Source organism: Amblyomma maculatum, chromosome 3 (genome assembly GCF_055883805.1).
Source record: "Amblyomma maculatum isolate TAMU_Amacu chromosome 3, ASM5588380v1, whole genome shotgun sequence".
Lineage (NCBI taxonomy): Eukaryota > Metazoa > Arthropoda > Arachnida > Ixodida > Ixodidae > Amblyomma > Amblyomma maculatum.
The window spans coordinates 103,024,886-103,048,739 of NC_139346.1; the positions used below are offsets into that span (position 1 = coordinate 103,024,886).

At 42.6% G+C, this 23,854-nt stretch overlaps 1 protein-coding gene across 1 annotated transcript in view; it reads right to left on the reverse strand.

The window, feature by feature from the left end:
• Positions 1 to 2,776: 2,776 nt before the first annotated feature.
• LOC146195445 (xyloside xylosyltransferase 1-like) overlaps positions 2,777 to 23,854 on the reverse strand; it is a 38,078-nt gene continuing 17,000 nt past the window's right edge. Inside the window, exon 2 of the mRNA XM_084597827.1 lies at positions 2,777 to 15,180. Within this exon, the coding sequence (XP_084453953.1) occupies positions 14,503 to 15,180 (678 nt within the window). The 3' untranslated portion in view covers positions 2,777 to 14,502. The remainder of the gene's footprint in view (positions 15,181 to 23,854) is intronic.

Sequence of the window (23,854 nt, forward strand, 5' to 3'; positions counted from 1 at the left end):
ATATTCTGAGCTTACATTGACATATGTTTTTGCCTCCCACTGTATAATAGCTAGGTACAACAGTATTTCAATTTTTTTTTGTAATCCTATGTGAGCTTTGTTCGCTTGCCTTTGTGTGTAGTCTTGAAGGTGTTAATATTTCAGAGCATGCATCTACTAGTTTAGCACGCATTTATAAACGTCTGGTTTGCATGAGTTATGCAAATAAACTATCATGGGCACTTAAGTGTCCTTACATGCAGTAATTGAGTAAGCGTAAAGTGCCGCCGCCATGATTCTGTTGCGTGCTCTTTAAGCCGAGTTAGACAAGCATTAGTTCGGTTAATTATCAGTTTTACATTTTTACATAGTTCACCGTTTGATTTTGGGTTCTAATTATCAAGGCATTTTCACAATATGATGGCACTGCAGTCTAAAGTTGAAATGTTAATCCCAGTTGACTAACTAGCAGTTGCTAAGACCAGCAATTAGGGTACCACAAGTGTACTCGATGCAAGCTATTCAACAATATAATAGTTGATGCTGTAGTTTAAACCCCAATGCTCATTTTTAATTAGCTAATTAAATATATTAAGACCAACATTAGGTTCACTGCAATACTTGACATAAGCTATCCAACAATATATGGCTTAGCAATGTAGCATAATGTTGAACAGAATCACAATGCACTAATTAATGGGTGATATATGAGATACAACCAGTCCAGAGTCTGGTGGTATATGACATACAATCAGTCCAGAGTCATTACACCTGACATAAGGTCTGCAGTCACTAAGGACATAATCTGTACGCAGCATGTATGAACCAATCATGTAATTGCTACGCATTAAAATTGCCCATTTGTCAAGATGCATACGTGGTCATTTCATTTCAGGAAAACGATGTTAAATTAGTATTACTTAACCAACAACCACGACGCTGTTAACACACTGCATACATTATGTCAAAAGATTTGGACAACCCTGCAGTGGCCACAGGATTGGAGGAGGTCAGTTTACATCCCCATTCCAAAGAAAGGCAGTGCCAAAGATTGTTCCAACTACCGCACGATCGCGCTTATTTCGCATGCTAGCAAGGTGATGTTAAAAATCCTGCAAGGTAGGCTGCAGCAGTATGTGGATCGGGAGCTTCCGGACGTGCAAGCTGGGTTTCGCAAGGGCAGAGGAACTAGAGACCAAATTGCCAACCTTCGCTGGATCATGGAAAAAGCAAGAGAGTTCCAGAAACCCATTTACTTCTGCTTTATTGATTATGCGAAAGCGTTTGACTGCGTAGATCACAGCAGATTGTGGCAAGCTCTCCGAGAGATGGGAGTTCCAATTCACCTCATCTGTCTCCTCAGGAACCTTTATGAAGGGCAAGAGGCCACAGTCAGAACTGGGCATGGTCTTACTGATTGGTTTCCGATTGAGAAAGGGGTGAGGCAAGGCTGCATACTGTCGCCCTGCCTATTTAACCTATATGCAGAGTGCATCATGAGGAAGGCCGGTCTGGACGAGTCTTCAGCTGGAGTGAAGATTGCTGGAAAACGTATCAACAACCTTAGATATGCGGATGATACCACTTTAATGGCAGAAAGTGAAGTGGAACTCAAGAGACTTCTGATGCGCGTACAAGAAGAGAGTGAGAAGTTTGGGCTTAAACTGAACATTAAAAAGACGAAGATCATGGCGTCTTGCCCTATCAAGTCCTGGAGCATCAATGGACAAGAAGTGGAAGCTGTGACAGATTTTCTGTTCTTGGGCGCCAAGATTACCTCGGAAGGAGACTGCAGCCATGAAATTAGGAGACGCCTGCTTCTGGGAAAGAGAGCAATGGTTAGCCTTGACCGCCTAGTAAAGAGCAGAGACATTAGTCTGCCAACCAAGATCCGTATAACCCGTGCTATGGTCTTTCCAGTTGTGATGTATGGATGCGAGAGTTGGACTGTGAAAAAGGCTGACCGCCGAAGAATTGACGCGTTTGAATTGTGGTGCTGGCGAAGACTCTTAAGAGTCCCTTGGACTGCCAGAAGATCAAATCAGTCGATATTGTCGACCATAAACCCTGACTGCTCATTGGAGGGTCAAATTCTAAAGTTAAAGCTCAGCTACTTTGGTCATCTGATGAGAAGAGAGGAGTCGCTGGAGAAAGATTTGATGTTGGGAAAGGTTGAGGGTCGCCGGAGAAGGGGTAGGCAGCGAACGCGATGGTTAGATGGCATTCTCGAGGCATTGCAGATGAAGCTATGTGATGTTAAGAAGATAGTGAGAGACCGGAAAGCGTGGCGTGACATGGTCCATAGGGTCACGAAGAGTCGGACACGACTGAACGCCTGAACTGAACTGAACTGAACCAACAACTGTGGGTGGTCTCTATTGATTCTGCCAAATTACATGATTGGCAGTTCCTCATGATGCTATATTATTCCAATCACTTCCCTCATGCATTGCCAAGTGTTGTGGCAAAAACAATGACGTTGAATTGCAAAGCTGGTTCTCGAAGCTTGTAAACAACACACTGATCACTTAATTTAAAAGGGTGCACACAGCCCGTTTTTTAAAAGCAGCTATCTTGCGTTTGATGGTTTGCACCAGTCATGCAAAATATACCCAAAAAGCATTGTCTTCCCCGTTTGCGAAAACCTATAATTGTGGCCTGAGGTACCCAAACATCCACCGCTACCACCGCACCTTCAGAATGATTGGTTACCTGCTTCTGCAGCAGTTCCTAACCTTTCTAGGACTGCCAATGTAGCAAATACTGCAAAATAAAAATTAACACCCGCGCTATTGAGAATTAATCCCCTTGAGAACCCCATCATTTATATAACAATTTCCCCTTTTCACAGTCCAGTATCATTAATGTTATACGACTCAGAGTAGCACGCGCCCCAGCCGATGTTTCTTTGCTAGCCAAGGGAAGTTATCCTTGCCAGTTGATCTCATATTAGCACTCCTCAGATCTGTTTAGCTCAATCTTGGACTGAGCCATTAAATGAACTCCCGAATCAGTTCCAGTGTGGAGTGTTAATTTGATTCTTCAAGTTGCCTCTGTTACTTTTTTTTCGATACACCAAGCTAATGATGTTCCCTTTCTTAAACAATATGTTGCAAGATTACTCATGTACACATTTGGCAGCGCAACGGGAGATGGGTTCACTTACTGACCGACACGCAATGCTCACTCATGTAATGTAGTGCAGTGAAATGTTTGTGCGCGTCAGCAATGGCTTGCTGATTCGCTCAAGCATGCCATATTGCTGTAGAATGAAAAAGACACGACGGTATGACAAAAAAATAATGTCTCTTCTGGGGTACAATGCACAAGTTCACTTTAAACATGTACAAAAATAGTTCTTAGAATATCCTCTAAAAAAAAAAAAAATGGCACTTCACTGTACAAGATACAGGCAATAGCATTGCAATGGTGTCTCAAGGCATAGGAAACGAGCACTCGAACCCCTCTCTTAAAAATGGCACTCTTTTGAACAAGGCAAATGTCCAAGGCAAGTATACAGCACTCACAAGTACCTCATGCACCGTTTGGTGTGACTGGATAGCTTGTTGATAGTTTGTACAAATTACCACAACATCCTCAAAAATCCTGCTGGTTCTCATCAGTGCCAAGTTGCTACCACGATGCTGAGTCAGTCTCACTGTCTCAATAACCACGCCTAAAGAGAAGGAAGTTGGTTACACAGTATGGCAGCTAAATGAAACCTCACTATACCAAAATACAAAAAAATGGTCAATTCTGTTTGTTTTTTTGGTCAATAAAATGTCATTATTTTACAGTGTGCAATGTAGTCAGGCTTTATACCTCCTGAAAGGAGTAATAGCAATTTATTAGCACTGTCTGGCTTGATAAGCAAAAGTTTACAAGTAGCACAAAAGTACAAGGATACTTTTGGTATTTTATAGCCTCCAAATTATCAGCATACACAACAACATCCTGAACAATAGCGTCATTCTTCAATTTGAGAACCTAACATTACGGCTAGTTACTACTGCACTGAGAGCTTCCTTTCTTACCCTACATCATCCTTTATAACAGACCTACCTGCCTTTACTATGTGAGGGGAAAGTGGTTGCACACTAAGGTGTTTTGTACTGTCACAAAGCCGTCGTAATGACATAAAAATATGCGGCAGCGAATACCACAGCACATGAACATAAGAAGGAACCAGTAAATGCAAATCTGTCACTCTGCAAACGCAACAGTGTCGCTGCAGGAATTCTTAGCACTATAGTACAAGCATAGGACATCTTGGGCATAGGATTTTAACAAAATATCTTGCCAGTTTCCCATTATATTATTTAAGCATGCATGAAAAAAGGAAAGCTGCAAATCTATACAAGCTACACAGTCTCCTCAAAAACAAGAAGTCATGCAATGTAACTGGCCTGAACTCAACTCAAAGCTGCACTTTAAAAAGAACAAAAACAAAAGTGACCACAACTCTACCTTTAGAATGTCTTCCACATGCAGTGAATTGAAAAAGAAAGAAAATATTTGAAAAATAAGCTGTTTCAAAGGTATCTGAACATGCACAGCACTTTTCTGTGGCACAACATAAACGTGATTAATAATGCACAAATACCACCAGAATTAGACAACTAAGACATATACCTGGAAGTGAGCAAATGGATTAGGGAGGTTTGCTTTTAGGATTAGCTCTGGCAAAAACCGCCAGTTATTTGCACGGAAGAATTTAAGCCATCATGGGTAACATTAGAACACACACACAAAAAATCGCCTTTTTAGAGCCAAACTAAAACAGGCAAAACAACAAAAAGGTTTGACTCTGGAAAACAAACTAAGCTGCCTATACTTAACAAGAGAACAATAATGTGTTTTAAAAATACAAGCAAAACAGATGCACAACCTAGATGACAGTAAATTGTAAGGGTAAGGGTGATGCAAGATTAAAAACAGGTGCTGCAACAGAGAAGTTACATGAACACACTAAATGCTTGCAAAAATCAGGTTTTCCACATGAATGCTCCTGAAAGTAGACCTCACGTTATTGCAATAAAGAGATTGCAACCACCAGACAAATTAAAACAGCAATTAACAACATAACTACACTAAGTATGAACATGCCCCAATGCAACATTAGTGCACTTCGCTACACTAGTGCAAAAGACAATGAAAAAATTAAATTTTTCTTTCAGTTTCTACAGGACACGTCATTTGAAGCATGGAGAACTACAAATGGTTCTCAGATATATCTTTTTAATTGCAAAGATTTTTTTTTACGCCTGAATGGGGATAAGACTCGATGTGTTGTCTGAGAAGAATGAGGCCAGCTGTTGTGCTTTTATCGCCTTGCAGTTCAGACTGCATACAACAAGATTTATGGCTGGTTACGAAGGTAACTAGTTATTTGAACAAAAAAACAGGAGTAAACCAAATTCAGTTTTGGAACTTCTGTTTCCACCGAGAACAGCCAGTATCATTAACACATGCGTCAGAGCCAGCTGATCACGTGTTAAATTGAAACGAGGAGACTAACGCAATAAGAAAGCAAAGCATTTTGTGGAAGTAGCACGAAACGCAGCAGACAAGAAAGAAAACGATGAGCAGTTTCCGTAGGCACTCGTCCAGTCTTCTTTCTTATCCACAGTGTTTACCAACTAGCTCTTCTTTCCTTGTTACTAAAGGATGTGCTAAGTAATAGGTACCACTGATTAACACATTTGTGTGATTTGGTGCAATGCCAGCAATGCAATGCAATGCACATACCTTTACGGGCCACAACGTTCCACCACCTCATGCCTCGTAGCTAAGCACAGTTTGCTACCATCACCTGCTTAAAGTAGTTACCACTTAGTTTGCAAGAGTTCACTGCACATAAGGATAATTGGCAAGAAACTATCCAAAAGCGCCACAAAAAAATGGCCACGTTCTCGATACTATAACAGTGCAGTGACAGTCATCCGCCATGCAAGCCACCAGATGCATCATCTTCTTGCTCGACCCAGCACAACAGTTAAATGGTAATGAGTCAACCTAGCTTTTAGAAATAAACTTGCACTTCTATTACTACTTGCCAGGTCCTCATTTCATTTTCGTTACTTTTTTATACTTGCGACAGGAGCACAAGAACAGATCAAAGTAAGGCCATTTTTGCATAAACTATGGCTAGACAGACTATTTCTGCCAATAAAAACCAAAGATACCATTTCAGAAAATTTTTTCTATGACGGAATATCATTTTATTAACTAAAAAAAAGACAATTTACTACCGGAAAATAATATTTCGCAAAAAAGATGCACATTGAAATAAACGCACAAAATTTGCAAATTATCGAAAGTAAAAACCATTAATTATAACTATGACGAATGATTACAGATGCGAGAAAGCACAGTGAAATTCCTGTGACGTCTTTGCCTATGTGTCTCACCCAACTAGAAGGCTAAAGTAATAGAAACTGATTTTGTCACAACCACCGATGCCGCAGGTAGTAGCGCTTAGATGAGTAAATATCTTGAAACTGCAAATTTTGTAGGGGTGTACGAATTTTCTGCATTTTCGCAAATAAAACACTGCTCTATTTGATTCACTGAACGAATGAAATAATGTGGGTCATAAATAATTAAAAGGAATTAAATTTGTTCTCAAATTCTCAAATAACTGGCTTGAGGTTCGCATGAGACCTGTTTTAGTTCACTTTGACATTTTCAAAAACCAAAGCACGCTTCGATGCCACTCAGCAGGAAGATGCTGCTGCTATCAGTTAGAGACGGAAGGAAGGCCGATTGAGCCCCATGAAGAGGGCCAACTGAGTGGCGATGTCCACATGGTCTTCAAGATTAGGCAACGTGGCACATTCAGCCATTTTTGGCAAACCCTGCTTCATGCACGATAGATAAAAGGAAGTGACTAAAACTGTTGTTCCTCTTATCAAACCGAGATCTGCGTCAATTTATTCTGTATCGCTTGTCCCTAGTGGGAATCAATGTGACCTCTGCCGATCGGTACAGCTTTATTCCACGAGTTATGCCACCGCACCTAGAGGTTCGCTGCTTTGCATGAATACTATTAATTTTGTAAGAACATTTGCACAAGAGATAACGGCACAAATATTCTACTCGTATTCAGTTTGGTTGCTTCACTGTCCAGTTTGTGTTTTATTCTGTTTTCAACTCCACCACTCATATCCGGTTTGATACTGTAGCTAGCCAATTTATTTTCAGTTCGGTTTTGAAAAAGCACTATTTAAACACCCCTACTGTTCTGTAACCCACTGCACTGGCTTTAACCTTTCCATAAAACATGGCCACTCCTTCCTTAGGCAAATACCTCGAGATTAGACTGGCCTGCAAGACAGCAAATACTATGATTTAAGATCAACTTTTCTAGCCAAAAAGCTGCACGCGCATATTACAAAATTTACAATCCTGCATACTGCCAAACTAGTCATGCACAGTGAAAAGCTAGCTTAAAGTGTGCTTCTGCAAGTATTTCTGCTTGCTCAAGACACAAGTTCAATTTTTTACCGCCAAATTTTAGCCATAGTAGCTCGTCAGCATCGACAAAGCTCACACAAATGGCTTCATACCTCCAGAGGACAGTACCTGTCTTTTACAAATTGTGTTAGTACTTATTTTTCTTTTTCTTGCTTCACATCCTTCTCTCTCCTCTTTTAATGAATCTGAGTGTGTCAACCATTCTCTCCAAATCTGGCGCAGGAAAAATGTACACACACATGACCGGCATACCTGCAATCTCCTTCACTTCGCACACACTTAGCAGAAATCAGCCACTCATGGAAATGACACCTGTAGAGAAGCGTGATAGGTGCAGTTGAACAAAGTAACGCAATACACAGTGTGTCAATATGTCAGACACAAGGGTATAAAAATGTAGAGTTGAGACCCTTTGGTCATTACACAGCAGCATGTACCAGGAGCTTTCACAACTGAAGCACGCATCAACTTTTTCCCTGAATAAAAATTCTCTGTACACTGGTCAACGTGAAAAATCATAAAAGAGATAACTGCTCTGTTATTGACAAACAGGACGATTATATAATAATGCAAGCAATACACAAGACTACTGAGAACTTAAATTCACACACAAAACAGAACAAATACAAAACACTTGAGAACATGAGGTTTTACATAAGCTGCGTCCTTTTTCATTTAGAGCACGAAGCTTCAATTCGAAAGCTTTTTTTTTTATCCAATGAAGCAAGGTGCACGATCAGGAACAATACCATAAAAGTATTAATTTAGCTTCTGGCAGCAAACGGTTGACATATGGTGCATTTCTAAGACATCTGCACCAGTATAAGAAGCAAAAATGTCTGAAGCACCTGCAGAGTGACTTCATAACTGCTGTCGTGGAAAAGCAGCAAATTATTGCATGATAATTGTTTTCAGTTGAAAGTGAAAAGCATGCCACAATGCGTCTCAATGTCCGCATATATATACAAAACTTTAGACATATATCTGAAGCAACGTGTCAATGAATATAATATGGCAATCTTCATTAAAATCAAGAATACTAAAAAAAGATTTTGATTTTAATGGCAAGGTAAACGAACTTATGGTACAAAAAGGCATACAGTACTTCTGCTTACTCTTGACAAACATGATATACCAGCAAGCATCAAATACTAAAGGGGGAGGGGCAACAAACAATAAAACTGTCCGCAAAAGAAACAACACGAGACTAGACAATACTGCAGCATATTGCAATGACACAAAAGTGCGCTGCCAAAATGAACTGCACCAAGTGGCAACAACTGAAGGAACTTAGCCAAGAGAGAATTAAGTATGCACGAGTGGCCACACGATGGCACTGGTGGCAACTAAAGCACATTTCAGAGTGTGCGGCATAACGGTAGCACTAGCTATTGCTCAGGCAAAATGAAAATTAATATGCTTGCCTGTTTAGCAGCATTCTCACACGAGCCTCACCTGATATGCATGATAAACCACAGGACTCAAAAGAGAAAAATTAAAAATCCTCCCAGTTCGGAGATGAGAGGGGCGCAAGGACGGGGCATCAGACCTAATAACGACTGCCGATTAGTATGTAACTTTCTGATGCCCAGAACTACAACTCAGCCCATGGCTACAGATTTCACGATGAAAACTGGGGTGCAATCAGGCAACCGATGTGAAAAACGCCCAGTGAAACAGAAATCAACGAATGCCTATCCCAGCCTGTTCCTAAAGCATCAAATTGGCACAAAGTGACAGAGGGAGGGAAAAAACTAAGAACGTCGACCTCCAAACGGGAGAGAAGCACTTGAAAGGTTACTACCCGCGGTTTTAAATGCGAAGCCAATGTAAAGCGGTCAAAATGCTTAGCCAAATATATACAAAATTACTACATACTGTTAGGAAGGCAAGAACCAAAAGCTGCAGATGCTTATGTTCTAATGGGAAAACACAAGCTTATCACTAGGTTATTAGGCACAGAACTTGACAAACGCAGGCTTAACTGCAAGGCCTGCCCCTCGGGTAGAAAAGCGCTGACCTTGTGTGACGGTCCCTCTTTTCTCTCCATCTTTTTAGTGCTTGTTAACCACATAATTACTATTAGAATTTATGGACTCTGCAGTAAAGAAGCTCAGAATTTCAGTACGCCCTTATAAATGTGAATATGAGACCAAGAGCAATATATACAATATCAGTCTGGTACAGTACACTCTCCATTTTCAGGCAACCTGTTCGACGACTATGGAAGGGGCAAGAGGAACAGTGAATCATGCCAGTCATTACCATGTTACATTAATAATACTAAGTGGCATCTTCAATCAATCCATAATGTGCCAATGACAACAAAATATATTTTGTACCTGGGCATAAAGGCAGCAGTAGCAACAAATGGAGACATAAAGACAATAACACATAGCTACCTCTTGGAAGGAATGAAGCATAAGTACAGAGAACAAAAAAGGAACAGCTGTGAATACATAATCCGTAATTTTAAATGCAGCTACCAAAGCTACGGGGACAAGTGATGCGAGAAAATGTCAAGGCAACCTCAACAGTGATAACCGCCGTGTCCTCTTCTTGACCCAACCTAGCGTGTTTTTAACCAGGTGTCTTAAACATTATTACTAAAAGAAACGTGTGCTTTCCAGAGTAAGCATAGTTTGGCCATGCTAGTCAATTGCTCTGCCCAATGTACTAATGCACTTAGTATGGTCTGCAGCATGCGAGCTGTGACCGCAGTGCATAATGTGGCATGATAGTGATGACGTTTAGTTTCCCTGAAATCAAAATTACTTGTGGTTTAGCTCTGGTTAACCCTAGTTGAATTGCAAAAGCAACGACGGAAACTTTTTTTGCCTGCTACATTATTCCTCTATCCCGCCCTATCAGTGTAAGGTGCTACATTATTGGGGATATTTAAGCTCATCCTTTAAGGGTATGACGCGAGAGTGTAAGCTACCAGCCCACATATAAAGTCACGCTTCAACCAAGCTGTATGGACTTGCCTGCGTGTCGTAGGGGCAACGAGAATGCAAATGGTTCTGGCAGGCTGATTCTAATATCACCCTCTGATATGAAAGGAGCGACCCGAGTTGGCAGCTCCTGCCCGTGGCATAGGGGTAATGTTAATTCAAATGTCATGGCAGGTCAATTTTTTTATGAGGAGACCGTAGCTATGCCTCTTCACAGCGTAGCTGCGGCCACCCGAGGTCTCGGTTTGGCTGTCGTAGTATTGCTTTCGCAATAAAACAATAAGGTTCTGCAATAACAGAGGTGTGTACCGCTCCGAGTTTCCTCCCTACCAACACTTTCGTCCTAGCAGCAAAAAAAAAAAAAAATAGAGGAACAAAATTGAATATATTGTATGGTTGACAGCACCGTGGTGTAACAAGAGAACAGGTGGTCTACAGGGAGCGGCATGATTGAAAGAAGCTATACGCATTTCACAGCACTGGCACTTAATGCAATACACATGACAATTCTTGGATGCATATTACTTATTCACAATATTAAAAGAAAATAAAAAGCCCCCTGTCAAGGTCGCTGCTATGCTTACACCCTTTCTAAGCATCTCGTCTTCCGCAATTATTACAGGCACTTTCCAGAGCACAAGTTGGAAAAATGGAGGGGGGCACTTTCCTGGCACGGCACCAAAATTCAAAGTGGCGACGATAAAATTTTCCCGCCAGACAAGAAAACATCGAGCGCAGTGCACATAGATTTCAATTTTTTTTTACTCTTCAATCTGATAAATCAGGATTAGAAGCATGCACCAAGATGTCAGCGAGCCGCCACGCTGTGCATTCTTGCTATGCCACCAATTCTGATGTAAACTGAATGGTGCACACCGGTGATATTTTCTCTCAGTGAGCAATTTAAATATGTTAGTGATTCTCATATTTCATTTTGGCACCGGCTCTTGCCTAGACAGAGGCCATCTGCTGCTCTGGTCGCGTACATCGTATGTCTCGCTCGTGGTGGTCATCTGATGCGTTCAGCTTTTGGGCATGTGCATATCTGGCAAGATGCTGCCATTTCAAACTTGAAATGTTTTTGGGAGTTGAGATTGGATTGGATTGGATTGGGCAGGTAGTATTGCCTGGGAGGTGTATTGTGAGAAAGAGAGATGGGGGGAGCGAGCGGTTCGGAATGGCGTGGAAATGTGCAACCGACAATGAATATGGGGTGAAAGGGAAGGCACTCGTTCGGAAATTTACAGCGCTGGCCTAATATAAAACGAGGGGGGTGTACTTAAACTCTGCCTTTAAGGGCATGATGCGATAGCGTTAAAGACTTGTGCCCGCAGCTTCCTTTGCAGATAATCGCAGTTTGCATGCATGCCCATTGCCACTCAATCACTATTACCTTAATCTGTGCCTCGATTACCTCTCGAAACTTTTCAGCACATGATGCAAGCTACCTCATTTTGCGAAAGAACACCTGACCCAGATAAAAGGACCGGCTTGACTTGAGCCATACAAACGTGCCTGTATGGCCTAGGGTCCTGGAGTGTTCAATTTCCCTTGCCCTCCCATCTAAATTAACAAGCCCAAGCTGGCAGCTCCTGCCAAATCAGTCATGTCAAGTGGTTGCTTGACGTCACACAACCCCATGACCAATCTGTGTTCGGCCATGCCAACTGCCAAGAGCCATGCTTGTGATTTGTCGGTCACAATGCTCACTATGCCAAAGCTGAATTTTCTGGTGGACGGGGCATTTAACACTGTCGCGTTAAAACTGTAGATTGCGGGATTCAACATCACAAAACAAATCACGGTGAATAAGGATGCTACAGTGGAGGGTCCCATGTTAACTTAGGTGACTTAGGGTTCTTAACTATGTGTCAATACTACAGCATACAAAGACCTTTTTGAGTTTCTTCGCCATCAAAATGCGGCCAGGTTTGGTCCGGGATCATTTGGCTCTGTAGGCAAGCACCCTAAATGTTGAGCCACCATAGGGAGTACAAAAAAACAAACAAAAAAGGTACTGCTCCGAGCAGTCTAGTATACTCCTTGACATTTTCCTCCCCGAGGCTGCGGTTGCAACCTTTCCTCAAAACAAATAATGGATATTGAAGCTGAAGCTTTGAATTCATGGCCAAGAATGGCTCGCAATACGAAACTGTAGGTGCCAGTCAAAAAGAATAGTAATACCTCTGTCACACACAAACACTTTGAAGGCCCTCAGATTGATAGACTATCGACTCAAAGGACTTTGAGTACTGCTTCACAAGCGGTTTCAATGACTATTAAGTCAGTAGTTTACTAAGTCAGCCTAGCAAACCAGAACTCTATCGTGGCCTCAAAGGCCTCCAAACTGTGGCAGCATGCACTCTCGATTATGCAGCGGGCATAGTAACATATTTAGGTAATCAAATCAGAGCAGTATGATCACTGAAAAAAATCATAAAACTTAAGAATAGAAACTTACTTTAAAAAAAAAAAAAAGAAAAAAAAGGACTGACAGCCTTGGCTACAAAGCGCTGTAGCAAGTATAGCGCCATTGTTTCCAGGTATACAATAACTGACACCAGCTTCTTGAAAAATGCATGAATGCCGTACAGCTTCTCCAAAACACTTAATTTCATTTCAAGGGCAAATAATATCACTGTAACGAGAAAAATTTTGCTTTTAACCTTTTTGGATGTCCAACCTACAGCCTGACTGCTTGCATGCCTGCAAAATTTTGTGGGGCGATGATGGTACCACAACACCTTGGTGTGAGATATCTTTCGCTAGCTGTGTACAGTAGCACAATTTCGTCAACTTTGATCACAACTGAGAATCTCAAAGCTCTTGACTCTGAGTGCAGCCGTGCGACAGGGGTATAAAGTGCATAGGATAGTATCACCTTGGTGCCCTTGACTACTGGCAACGAATTTTGGCAATGCAGCGACACTGAATTCTTTTGCCAACAACCAACCCTTCCTGCAAGCAGGAATTACTGGGTTGACTGTGTGTGTGTCAGTTTTCCAGTCATACTGGAAACTTGGACTGTCTATACTCCTTGAAACGAAGTCCAACAAATTTTATGCGTGCATTTCTTAGACCCAGAAAAATTACTGCATAAGGACAAAGTGTGAACAAGTTCATGTGCCAAATGACTGCTTGCAGACCAGGGTTTTCTTGTTACACCACAATGTAACAGCCATACATTTACTTTCTATTCGTTGTCGTGGGATTTAAACCAACCAGCGGCGATTTTTTTATTCTACTTTGTATTTATTTATCTTCCTCCCTAAAATGATTACACTACTAGGTAATCCAGATCAACAGCGAAAACTGAAGAAAGAGAAAAGCAATCTCCTATGCTTTCCTTCACCTCGTCCACTGTTGCCTTCTTTCATTACATTTTGCAAGTCATACTGAGTGCAAGAGTACATGAACAGAGACTAAAGGAGGGATTTTTTAAAAATGTCGATCCTCTAAACCTTTGAGATCTGATGCACACGAGAACACAGAACATGAAAGAATGAATAGAGTCATGAAAGATCACTTTGTGAAGGCTGTTTGCCTGATTCATTCAGTTCCTCATTCAAAATGTCTGCCAATTAGCAAAGTCACGAATGAGGTCAGCACATGAAAAAATATATTGCAAGTTAAGCACAAGTAGTTGTTAATTTCTGGCAATGACCTCCTAAAGAATATAGAGCACAAAGAATGAGAGCAATAGAGAGCACATGCTCGAGAGGCCAAGATGTGAATCCTACATTTGCAGTGATGATCACAGAAGTAGTAAAAATTATAGGGATTGAAGACCGCTGCACCCTATCTAATATTCAGGTCATTAGTCACACTGTTGGTTAATTCTGCTAGTGTAGACATCCATTATTAACTTGTTGAAGATAGACTGACAAGGCATGTCTGGCTGCTTACTTACAGGATGCCACTAAAAATTTCTTTGGCACCTGACATTCAACCTCTTTTGGCCCCAAACACTACACAAAGCTGCAAACTTCAGCAGCCAAAAACAAAAAAAACAATCTATGTTCAATGAATGTAAGCCTGCCAGCAAACGTAAGTAATGACTGCTGCAAATGTAACAGAACAATACTCAGCACCGTCACCTCGCCGATGGTATGGAAGAATTGCAGTTCCCATGATAGACATGAACCGTGCCGTTGCACACATGATACTCCTCAAAAACATCTGCATAACCATGGTGTCGCCACCATTCGCACAGCTGCCGATTCCACGTGCACGGAAGCACATAGAAGAGCTCAGGGTGTTCCCAGGAGAGAACTGAGTAGAAGCACTGGTCTCCAAGGTGGCCTCGAAAGCTGTACTTTGCGGCTAGCCACTGAAGAGCCTTGACGTTGAGGAAGCCCTGGTAGAGAGACGAGTTCCTAACTGCCTGCAGGTCTAGAAGCACAACACCGCTGTTGAACCCAGGGTTTCCACGAGACGGGGGATCGCCGCACTTGGTGCCTGGATTTTCTTGGCGGTACTTGTGAAGAATGTGGCGGTAGACAGGCTGCTGTTCATATGCCATCCCCATAATGGCCGCCGGAGGGAACAGAGAAAAATGGCGCTGCAGCAGGGCAATGTCCGAGCGCAAACGAATGTCCACGTCTAGAAGGATAAGCTGACGCACACTCTTGGAGAACAGTCGGTGCAAGCCTGTAGACAGGAAGAATAGGTTCTTGTGGAAGTAACCGGAACTGGAGTCGAACACAGACCGCATCGAAGACACCAGGTCCGTAATGGGAGCCAGCAGGTCGTCCACGTGTACTAGCTCCGCCTGCAATGAGGTGCGAAAACCGGTAGCATGTAAGAATTACTCCATATGCCTCAAGCTCAAAACGTTACTAATTATTACGGCTTCCTCAAAGCATTCAAATAATAATGGAAGCCAGCAACGTGAATGTGTACTTTAGACTCAACTGCAATCGCCTGTCATTCTATCAACTATGGCCTAGTTACGAAGGCATAAAAAAAATCAACTCACGGTCGCTGGATACTTTGTGTGCAGAGATGTTTCACTTTAACCCTTTCACTGCAGAGTTCTTTTTTGCCTCCTCCTGACTCCTAGTAATTTTTTTTTTGCCCGCATTCCAGGCTTTTTTTTTTTGCACTTTAGTTTCGTGCAAATTTTAAACCCAGTAATGCACTGCAATGATCTGCAGGGCATATAAGCGTTCTTTACTCCACTTGCCGGTTTCATCTTCTTTGTATTCTTAGGGGGCGGGCGCTCTTTCTTTGTCTTCGCTCCACTAGTCATTTAGCTGAGCAGCCTCATCGATGTCATTTGTATATGAGTCATATTTCATGAGTACTTCCAGGCTACATTCATCCTCTAATGTGAGTACGCACCTGGCATGCTTAAACGCTGTTGCTGAGTCAAGAATGAAACAACAGAGTGATGATGATAATGATGATGCAGATCTAAAAACATGCGCTCTATTTGTCTGAAATTTACCCACCAAGTTCTGTATGTTTATGTGGCCTTTCTATAGACAGCACGAGATGCCTGCCTGATATATTTTTTAAATGAGTGGTATCGGAAGTGGCAACACGAGTATGCTCGGGATGGCGTGTGGGGTCTCACGGGGTATTTCGGGAGACGCAGTGAACAGGTTAAAGGCTACTGACAAGCTATGCCCGATGCTGCAACTTTCCACCCTCCAATTCCAAATATGCACTAGAGCAGGCAATGTAGTTTGCCACTGCTTCACACTCTTTGTGTTGGACTCTATAAATAAACTGATAAAAGTGACCACTGCAACAAATAAGGGAATGCATGGGGACATGCTGCATTTTGACAGCAGTGGAAATGGAACACAGTCATTAAATAACTTGCTCTGTGCTGCGCCGTCATGAGTACTACGGTACTTACTCCTGCTGCACCCACTATTATACAGTGAGGCTTCACTTGAACGAAGTTCAAGGGACCTTAGAAAAAAGTTTGTTAAAATGAAAGTTCGTTGAACTGAAATAAATATTGTGTTGTGTTGTGTTTTATGGCGCATAAGTAACTCAGGCTATCATGCGCCAAGCACAAGGTATATTATGTTTGAGAAGGAATAAAGTGTTAAGATATCATAGCTTGTTCAGGAAAGATGTTTCTTCTAAGAAACTAAAAACACATGAAATGTCTACAATTGCATTCTCTCCTAGGAGAAGTGATGGATGGAATGGTATCTGTTCGGTGTAAAATTGAGTGAAATGCTTTTTCCGTAGCTTTTCGAGTTTTTTACATGCAATTAAAATGTGGTTTATCGTCAGTCCATGTCCACAGTCTTCACATATGGGTTCATCTTCTTTTTTGAGAATGAAACTATGAGTAAGATGCGTGTGTCCTATTCGAAGGCGACATAATATTACCTCCATGAAGCGTTTCTGGTGACTGCATGACTTCCATTCTTCGACAACTGGTTTCACGACGTGTAGTTTGTTGTTTATTTCATTTTTCCATGAGGCTTGCCATTTTTCCCTGAGCTTTTTTTGTATGAATTTCAAAACATCTTTGCGTGGTACATTTACTTTTTCTATTTTTGCTTTTCGGGCAGCTGCTGCACATTCGTCAGCTGTCTCGTTACCTACGATTTCGACATGGCTAGGTACCCAGCAGAATTTAATTTTGTAACCTCGTGTTTCGGCTGATGTTATACAATGTATTATTTTTCCCACTAAAAGTTCTGTTGCATTTTTAGAGTGTAATGCTGTGATTAAGCTGAGGGAGTCAGTGTAGATTATACTCTTTTCAATATTGCATTTTATTATTTTTTCCACAGCTATGGATATGGCATAACTTTCTGCAGTGAACACTGATGCACAATTGGGCAATTTAACTGTTTTCTGGCGATTGTTTTCTACGACAGCACTACCAACATATGAGGTCGTTTTAGAACCATCGGTATAAAATGTATTGTGGTCTTTGTATTTTTCCTCTAATGTCAGGAATTCTTGTAATATGTGTTCGTGTGGAGTTTGTTGTTTGTCAAACTGTGTTAAAGTAAGGTCGCATACACAGGGAAATTTATACCAAGGGGGTAATGGATCAGGGCATTGTGCAATGTCGGGGAGTGTATCGAGTATTTTATTTCTTCGCACATCTGTTCAAAGCGGAGGAGAAGGGGTCTGACTGCTTGCGGTTTGTTGTTGAACAGGGTTCTGGACGGGCACTTTGTTACTATGGGGTAGCAGAGGTGTGTTGGTAGCGAACGGATCTTAAGAATGTATGAACAAGTTAGCATGGTTCTTCTGTCCTCAAGAGATGGTTCGTTGGTTTCTACATACAGACTTCGCACAGGCGACGTCCTGTATGCCCCGGTCGAAAGACGCAGACCTAGGTTGTGGACTGGGTCTAGTCGTTTTAGGTATGAGGGTCTTGCGGAACCGTAGACTATGCAACCGCAGTCCAAGCTCGAACGTACAACTGAACGATAAATCTGCAGAAGGCATGTCCTGTCGGATCCCCAGCGTTTACGTGACAGCACTTTAAGTATATTTAAAGATTGGGAGGCTTTCTTTTTAAGGGTGTTTATGTGGGGGAGGAAAGTAAGCTTTCTGTCGAAAGTAATGCCTAGAAAATTATGTTCGTGTTTTACTGGGACAGCAATGTCATTGAGGTAAACTGTAGGGTCCACTTGCAAACCTCGTCTAAGTGAGAATAAAACGGCTATTGATTTCTGTGCAGAGAACCTGAAACCATTTCTATCTGCCCATGTCGCTAGTTTATTCACTGTTAATTGAATTTGTCTCTCACACGTTGATACATTAGAGGATGTACATGCTATTTGTAGGTCATCGACATAGACTGAATGCATGATGGTCGTTGGGATTATTTTTACTATGGAGTTCATTTTTACTATAAACAGCGTGGTACTCAAGATGCACCCCTGAGGGACACCATTCTCCTGAGTGAAACGTTTTGACAGAGTAGCACCGAGACGAACTTGGAAAGAACGGTCGGACAAAAACTCTTTCAAGCATTTTAACATTCTGCCGCGGATGCCAAGGTCTCCCAGGTCACGTAGGATTCCATACCTCCACGTCGTGTCATAAGCTTTTTCTAAATCAAAAAATACGGCAAGGCAGTGTTGTCTGCGTATAAATGCTTCTCGTACCGTATTTTCCAAGCGCACAAGATGATCAGTTGTCGAACATCCTTTTCTAAATCCACATTGGCGGGTGTCGAGAAGTTTGCGAGATTCAAGTGTAAACATGAGCCTGATATCTAGAACACTTTCAAACGATTTAGCAATACAACTCGTTAGTGCTATGGGCCTATAACTGCTTGGGGATGTTGGTGGCTTTCCATGTTTCAGTAACGGAACAATAATGGCTTTCTTCCAGGCCTGCGGTATTTCTCCTGACATCCATACCTTGTTAAAAAATTTTAAGAGTGCTTCAACTGAGGATTCAGAAAGATGGGCTAGCATTTGATAGTGTATTTCATCTGGGCCTGGTGCTGTACGTTTGCCGGAAGAGAGAACTGTGTTTATTTCTTGTAGTGTAAGGGGACTGTTGTATGATTCGTGAACGCTGCCAGTAGTAGGTAATTTCTGTCTTTCTGCTTGGCTTTTATACTTTAAAAATGATTCTGAATAATGTGATGAGCTAGATACCATGAAAAAATGTTCACCTAAAATGTCCGCTTGCTCTTGAATGCTTGTCTGGGTATTTGGGTCTGTAAGGAGAGGAACTGTAAACGGGGCGTACTTGCCATTTAATTTATTTACTTGTGCCCACATATCCTTGGATGTTATATGACTGTTTATAGAAGAGATGTAATGCTGCCATGAAGCTTTTTCAGCAGTATGACGTACACAGCGCGCTTTAGCTCTAGCCTTTTTGAAAATTAGGAGATTTTCTTGTGTGGGGTACCTGCGAAATATACTCCAAGCCTTATTTTGTTTTTTCTTTGCCTCCCTGCAGTCTTTTGTCCACCACACTTTACAGTTCTGTCTCACAACTCCAGATGATTGAGGGATGGCTTGGCGTGCGGCGGTTAAAATACAAGAGGTAAATCTTTCATTTAACTCGTCGACATTAAAATCTTCGGCAAATAGCTTTCCTAAGTCAGCTTTCTCTTTAAAAAGCTTCCAGTCTGCTAAATGCAGCTTCCAACATCTTGGTTTGGTTTGAATTATAGATGGTGATGATTTTAGACTGATTGTTGTAGGTAGGTGATCACTTCCATGCGGATTATCTAAGACATCCCATTTAAAATCGCTAAAAACCGATGATGAGCAGAAAGATAGATCAATAAAACTCATTTTACCGGAGCTCGGGGAGCAGTAAGTGGGTTTTCCGGTGTTAAGTAAGCAGATATTATTGCACAGAATAAAGTCTTCTAAAATTTGGCCCCTCGTGTCAGTTTTTTCACTGCCCCAGAAAGAAGAGTGGGAGTTAAAATCGCCAACTACTACGCATGGATCTGGCAGTTGGCTGAAAAGGTCTTCGATATCATGGAGTGTTATTTTTAAGTGTGGCTCTATATAAATACTGCAAATTGTGATTGTTTTATACGTGATAAGTGTGGCAGCTACTGCTTCTAGCCGAGTTTTGAGCCTATGTTCATGAGCTGCAATATTGTTTTTAACTATGATGGCAACACCGCCCGAGAGCCTGCATGCCTGCTCTCGATCACGGCGGAAGACTATTTTTTAAGAATATTCACATGTAGAGGACTCAGGTTTGTTTCCTGCAGACATAAGGCCACAGGTGAATATGTTGCTAAAATGTCTTTTATGTCGCTTAAGTTATTAAGCAGTCCCCTGCAATTCCAGTTTATTACAAAAGCCATCTTAAGCTATACGAGTAAAATAGAGACTACGTTGTTTTTGGCCCCGTGATCCGGGGCTTGTCCTTTTTCGCACGCTCTAAGGAGTCCCGCCGTCTTGACGGCACAGGACTACCCTGTGTTGTCGTGTCCATCGCGTCCTCAGACACGCTGGATGACCGCGGACAACACACCGGAACGCTTGAAGAGGCTTTGGGCCCCGCAGACCTGGAAGGTCGCGAAGCCTGCTTTGGGGGTGGTGGAGCAGCGCCAGCTGCAGCCACCGTGGGCGCGGATGGCTCCACACCAGGGTCACTACCCATGACCTGGGCGGGTGCCAAAGCACGCTGTGACGCTGCGCCCTGTTGCGTCACAACGGAGTAAGTTGGGCTTTGGACCAATGAAAGCCGCTTTCTCGCCTCTCCGAATGTAATGTTCTCAGTGACTTTTAAGGTTACAATTTCTTTTTCTTTCTTCCATGTTGGGCAGGATCTTGAGTATGCTGGGTGGTTGCCCTCACAGTTTACGCAAAGGTTTGGTTCAGTTTGGCAGTTGTCAGTGGCATGTTCATTTGAGGCACATTTTGCGCAGGTGAGTCGGCCTCGGCAGCTCTGGGAGCTGTGGCCATATCTCTGGCAGTTATAACAGCGACGTGGGTTAGGTATGTACAGTCTGAGTTGCAGCTTTGTGTATCCTACTTCAACGGAGTCTGGAAGGGTGCTCAGCGCAAATGTCAAGACGATGTGCTTAGTTTGGATCGCTTTGTTGTCTCGCCTGATCTTAATTCGATAAACGTTGATGACATTTTGGTCCTTGAGTCCTTCGAGCAATTCTTCTTCGGTCAGAAACTTGAGGTCATTATCTGAAATGACCCCACGAACTGTATTGAGTGAGCGGTGTGGTGAGATTGTGACAGCGACGTCACCGAATGATGTAATAGCTGCTAGCTTTTCGCACTGGTGGTTGTACAGCACTTCTAAGAGGAGGTCACCATTTGGTAGCTTTTTGACTTTGTAGCTTGGACCTATTGTGTCTGTGAGAGTCTTTGTTACAAGGAACGGTGAGACTTGACGGGCAGTTTTTTCTGCTTGTTCGGAGTGAATGACATGAAAGCGGGGGAAGCTGTTTACATTTTTAGTGAAAAACTTGTTCGTCACATCGGTGCTCTTGGCGGGAGGGCGATCAGTTGCGGAAAGGAAAGAAGCCATAAAATTTATTTTATTGTTCGGTTATGGTACCAGCCACCCACCATGGAGTCCAACAAGGGGACGGGACAGGTGCCTAAAAAAAGCTCTGCCCACGCCAGCTGTATACCTTAACTATAACCTAATATGGCTCAACTCAGGGTAGTCAGCCACACAAGGTTAACCCTCGCCGCCGGGAAGTAAGGAAAAAACCAAGAAGAGAGTAGAGGACAGGAGAGTTGTAGGATAGATGACAGGAAAGTGAAAGATGGAGGGGAGGACAGGAAAAGGCGACTGCCGATTTCCCCTGGGTGGGTCAGCCCGGAGGTGCCGTCTATGGGAAGCGTGGGCCAAAGTGGTGTGTTGCCTCCGCCGAGGGGCCTTAACGGTCCGAAGAACTGAAATAAATATGTAGAAGATTGTTTTCGTTAGCTCCAAGAAACGTAAGTTGTTCAAATCTTATCTGAGCCCATTTATTTGTCACTGTGCTCATTTGCAAGTGAAGAATGCGTAATCTTTTGCAGCACTTTTGAAAGGACTACAGTGGTCTTGAACTCAGTCACTGTGTGCAAGCTCCCAAAAACCTTGCCCATCACAACGGCCTGCTGAGGAGAAAAGGCTTTCATTTTCTCCAAGCAGATCATGGTTAACCAAAATGCACACATTCGCAATTCTTACAGCTAAATGGCCTAGTAGGGCTGAAGATCTGGCTTTGAATGGCTGCGACTGTACAGCTAATTAAGCGTGCTAAGACGGCTATGAATTCAAGTGGTATTCTACTGTACACAGCTCTAGCATCAATTACTGCTAAGTAATCGAGGCAAGAGAGGTTTAAGGCATGCTGACACCGCACACTACATGCGTGCCTTGCGTTCTGCCTGCATCGGAATGTATCCACCACATCCAGGATAGAGCCCAGGTCCCCAAGCTCAGAATTCGAGTGCTCTAAGCAATAAGCCACCACAGCGTGGTTAAAGGATGAGAAATTTCAGTTCCTGTACTAATTTCCTGGATCAGAGGTCATGATCTAGATAGCAGAACGGTGAGTTATGCCACTATTATGTCAGTATTAGTATATTATATCGGTGTTTCTCAAATGGGGATCTGCTGACCCCAGGAGGATTGTAAAGTGATTTTAGAGGTCCACAAAACCCACGCCCAAGCACACACCTACACAAAAAAAGAAAGGTTGCGCGATAGCTCCAGCCAGGATAGACACAGTTTTGCAGCGTTACAAAAGCATAGAGGTTCAAAGCAGACTTGAGTTTCACAAAGCGAAAGAAATGCGAGAGGCATGCAGAAATAGAGAGCGCATGCGAGATGGAGAGAGGAGAAAGAGCTTATATGGCACTTCTGGATGCCAGCATCAGTGAAACTCAAAAACTGGCTTTACTGCTGGACGAGGCTGCAAAGCAAAACACCTCAGGTGTTCGACGAGTGAGCGGCACGCACGGTATGTAGAGAAGTGGAAACCCTGCTAGCAGCATGCATACCTGCACAGACACATTGCATCTCTCTCCCATCCTCTGTATACCGTAGCACACTGGCTTATCAAGTGGGTGTTTTTTACATGCCAGTTTAGCCTTGTCTCAAGAACCGAGGCAGCAGCCTGTACAAGATCCCTTCCCTCCCCCCCCCTCCCCTTTTGGTCTCAATGGGCCCCACACATCCACAAGGGCTCCTCGACACATCTTGTTGAGAACCAAAGTATTATATGATATATAACTATATTATAATTAAAGGCTAAATATTTCTGGTTTAGTTTCTTTCAAACTCTGTGGAAACTTTTTGGTGTTTATTGCAAACTGGAAGTTTTGCCGAAATGTATGCTTTCTCCATATCACCAAAAATGGCACTGCTGATTATCATGGCTCTTTTATGAAACAAAGAATTCATGCAGCAATAATTAACACAAAATAGAGCACTCAGAAATATATCCTAGCAGCAAGAAGTCAGAGAAGTGAAAGAAAGAATCGCAGACAGTCAATGAAATTCATGCAACAGTAGACATCACTTTCTATGGAGTGCTATATCATTACGTTACCAGCTATGTAAAGAAATCAGACAGTAATGCTCATTTTACAGCACTAGTATCAGGGCTCTCGATCAAACTGTACAGGCGGTTTGTGTGCCTCTCTGAAGCATCCAGTCTCACAACGCAACAGTGACGCCCGTGTCTGTGTCAGCAAGTTGTGTTACCCCCCAAGACCTCATGTCATGGCCGAACTGGCTGGAGCTGCCAACTTCAGCAACACTTTGGAGGTGGGACCATCCCAACTCAGACACACGGCTTTCAAGACACGCAGGTACATCTGTACGGCTCGTCGCCTTTAGCGTGCCATGGTAGACCATGACTCTATGCCAATGAGTGTGCAATTTCCTTTTGAGGTGAATTAGGTATTGTGGGATGTCCTGTAGCTGTCAAGTCTCCTTACAGGTGAATGTTTTGAGCTCAATAGGACCATCACAGCCTCCTGGTCAGGGAGTGCATTCTCTCCTGACTC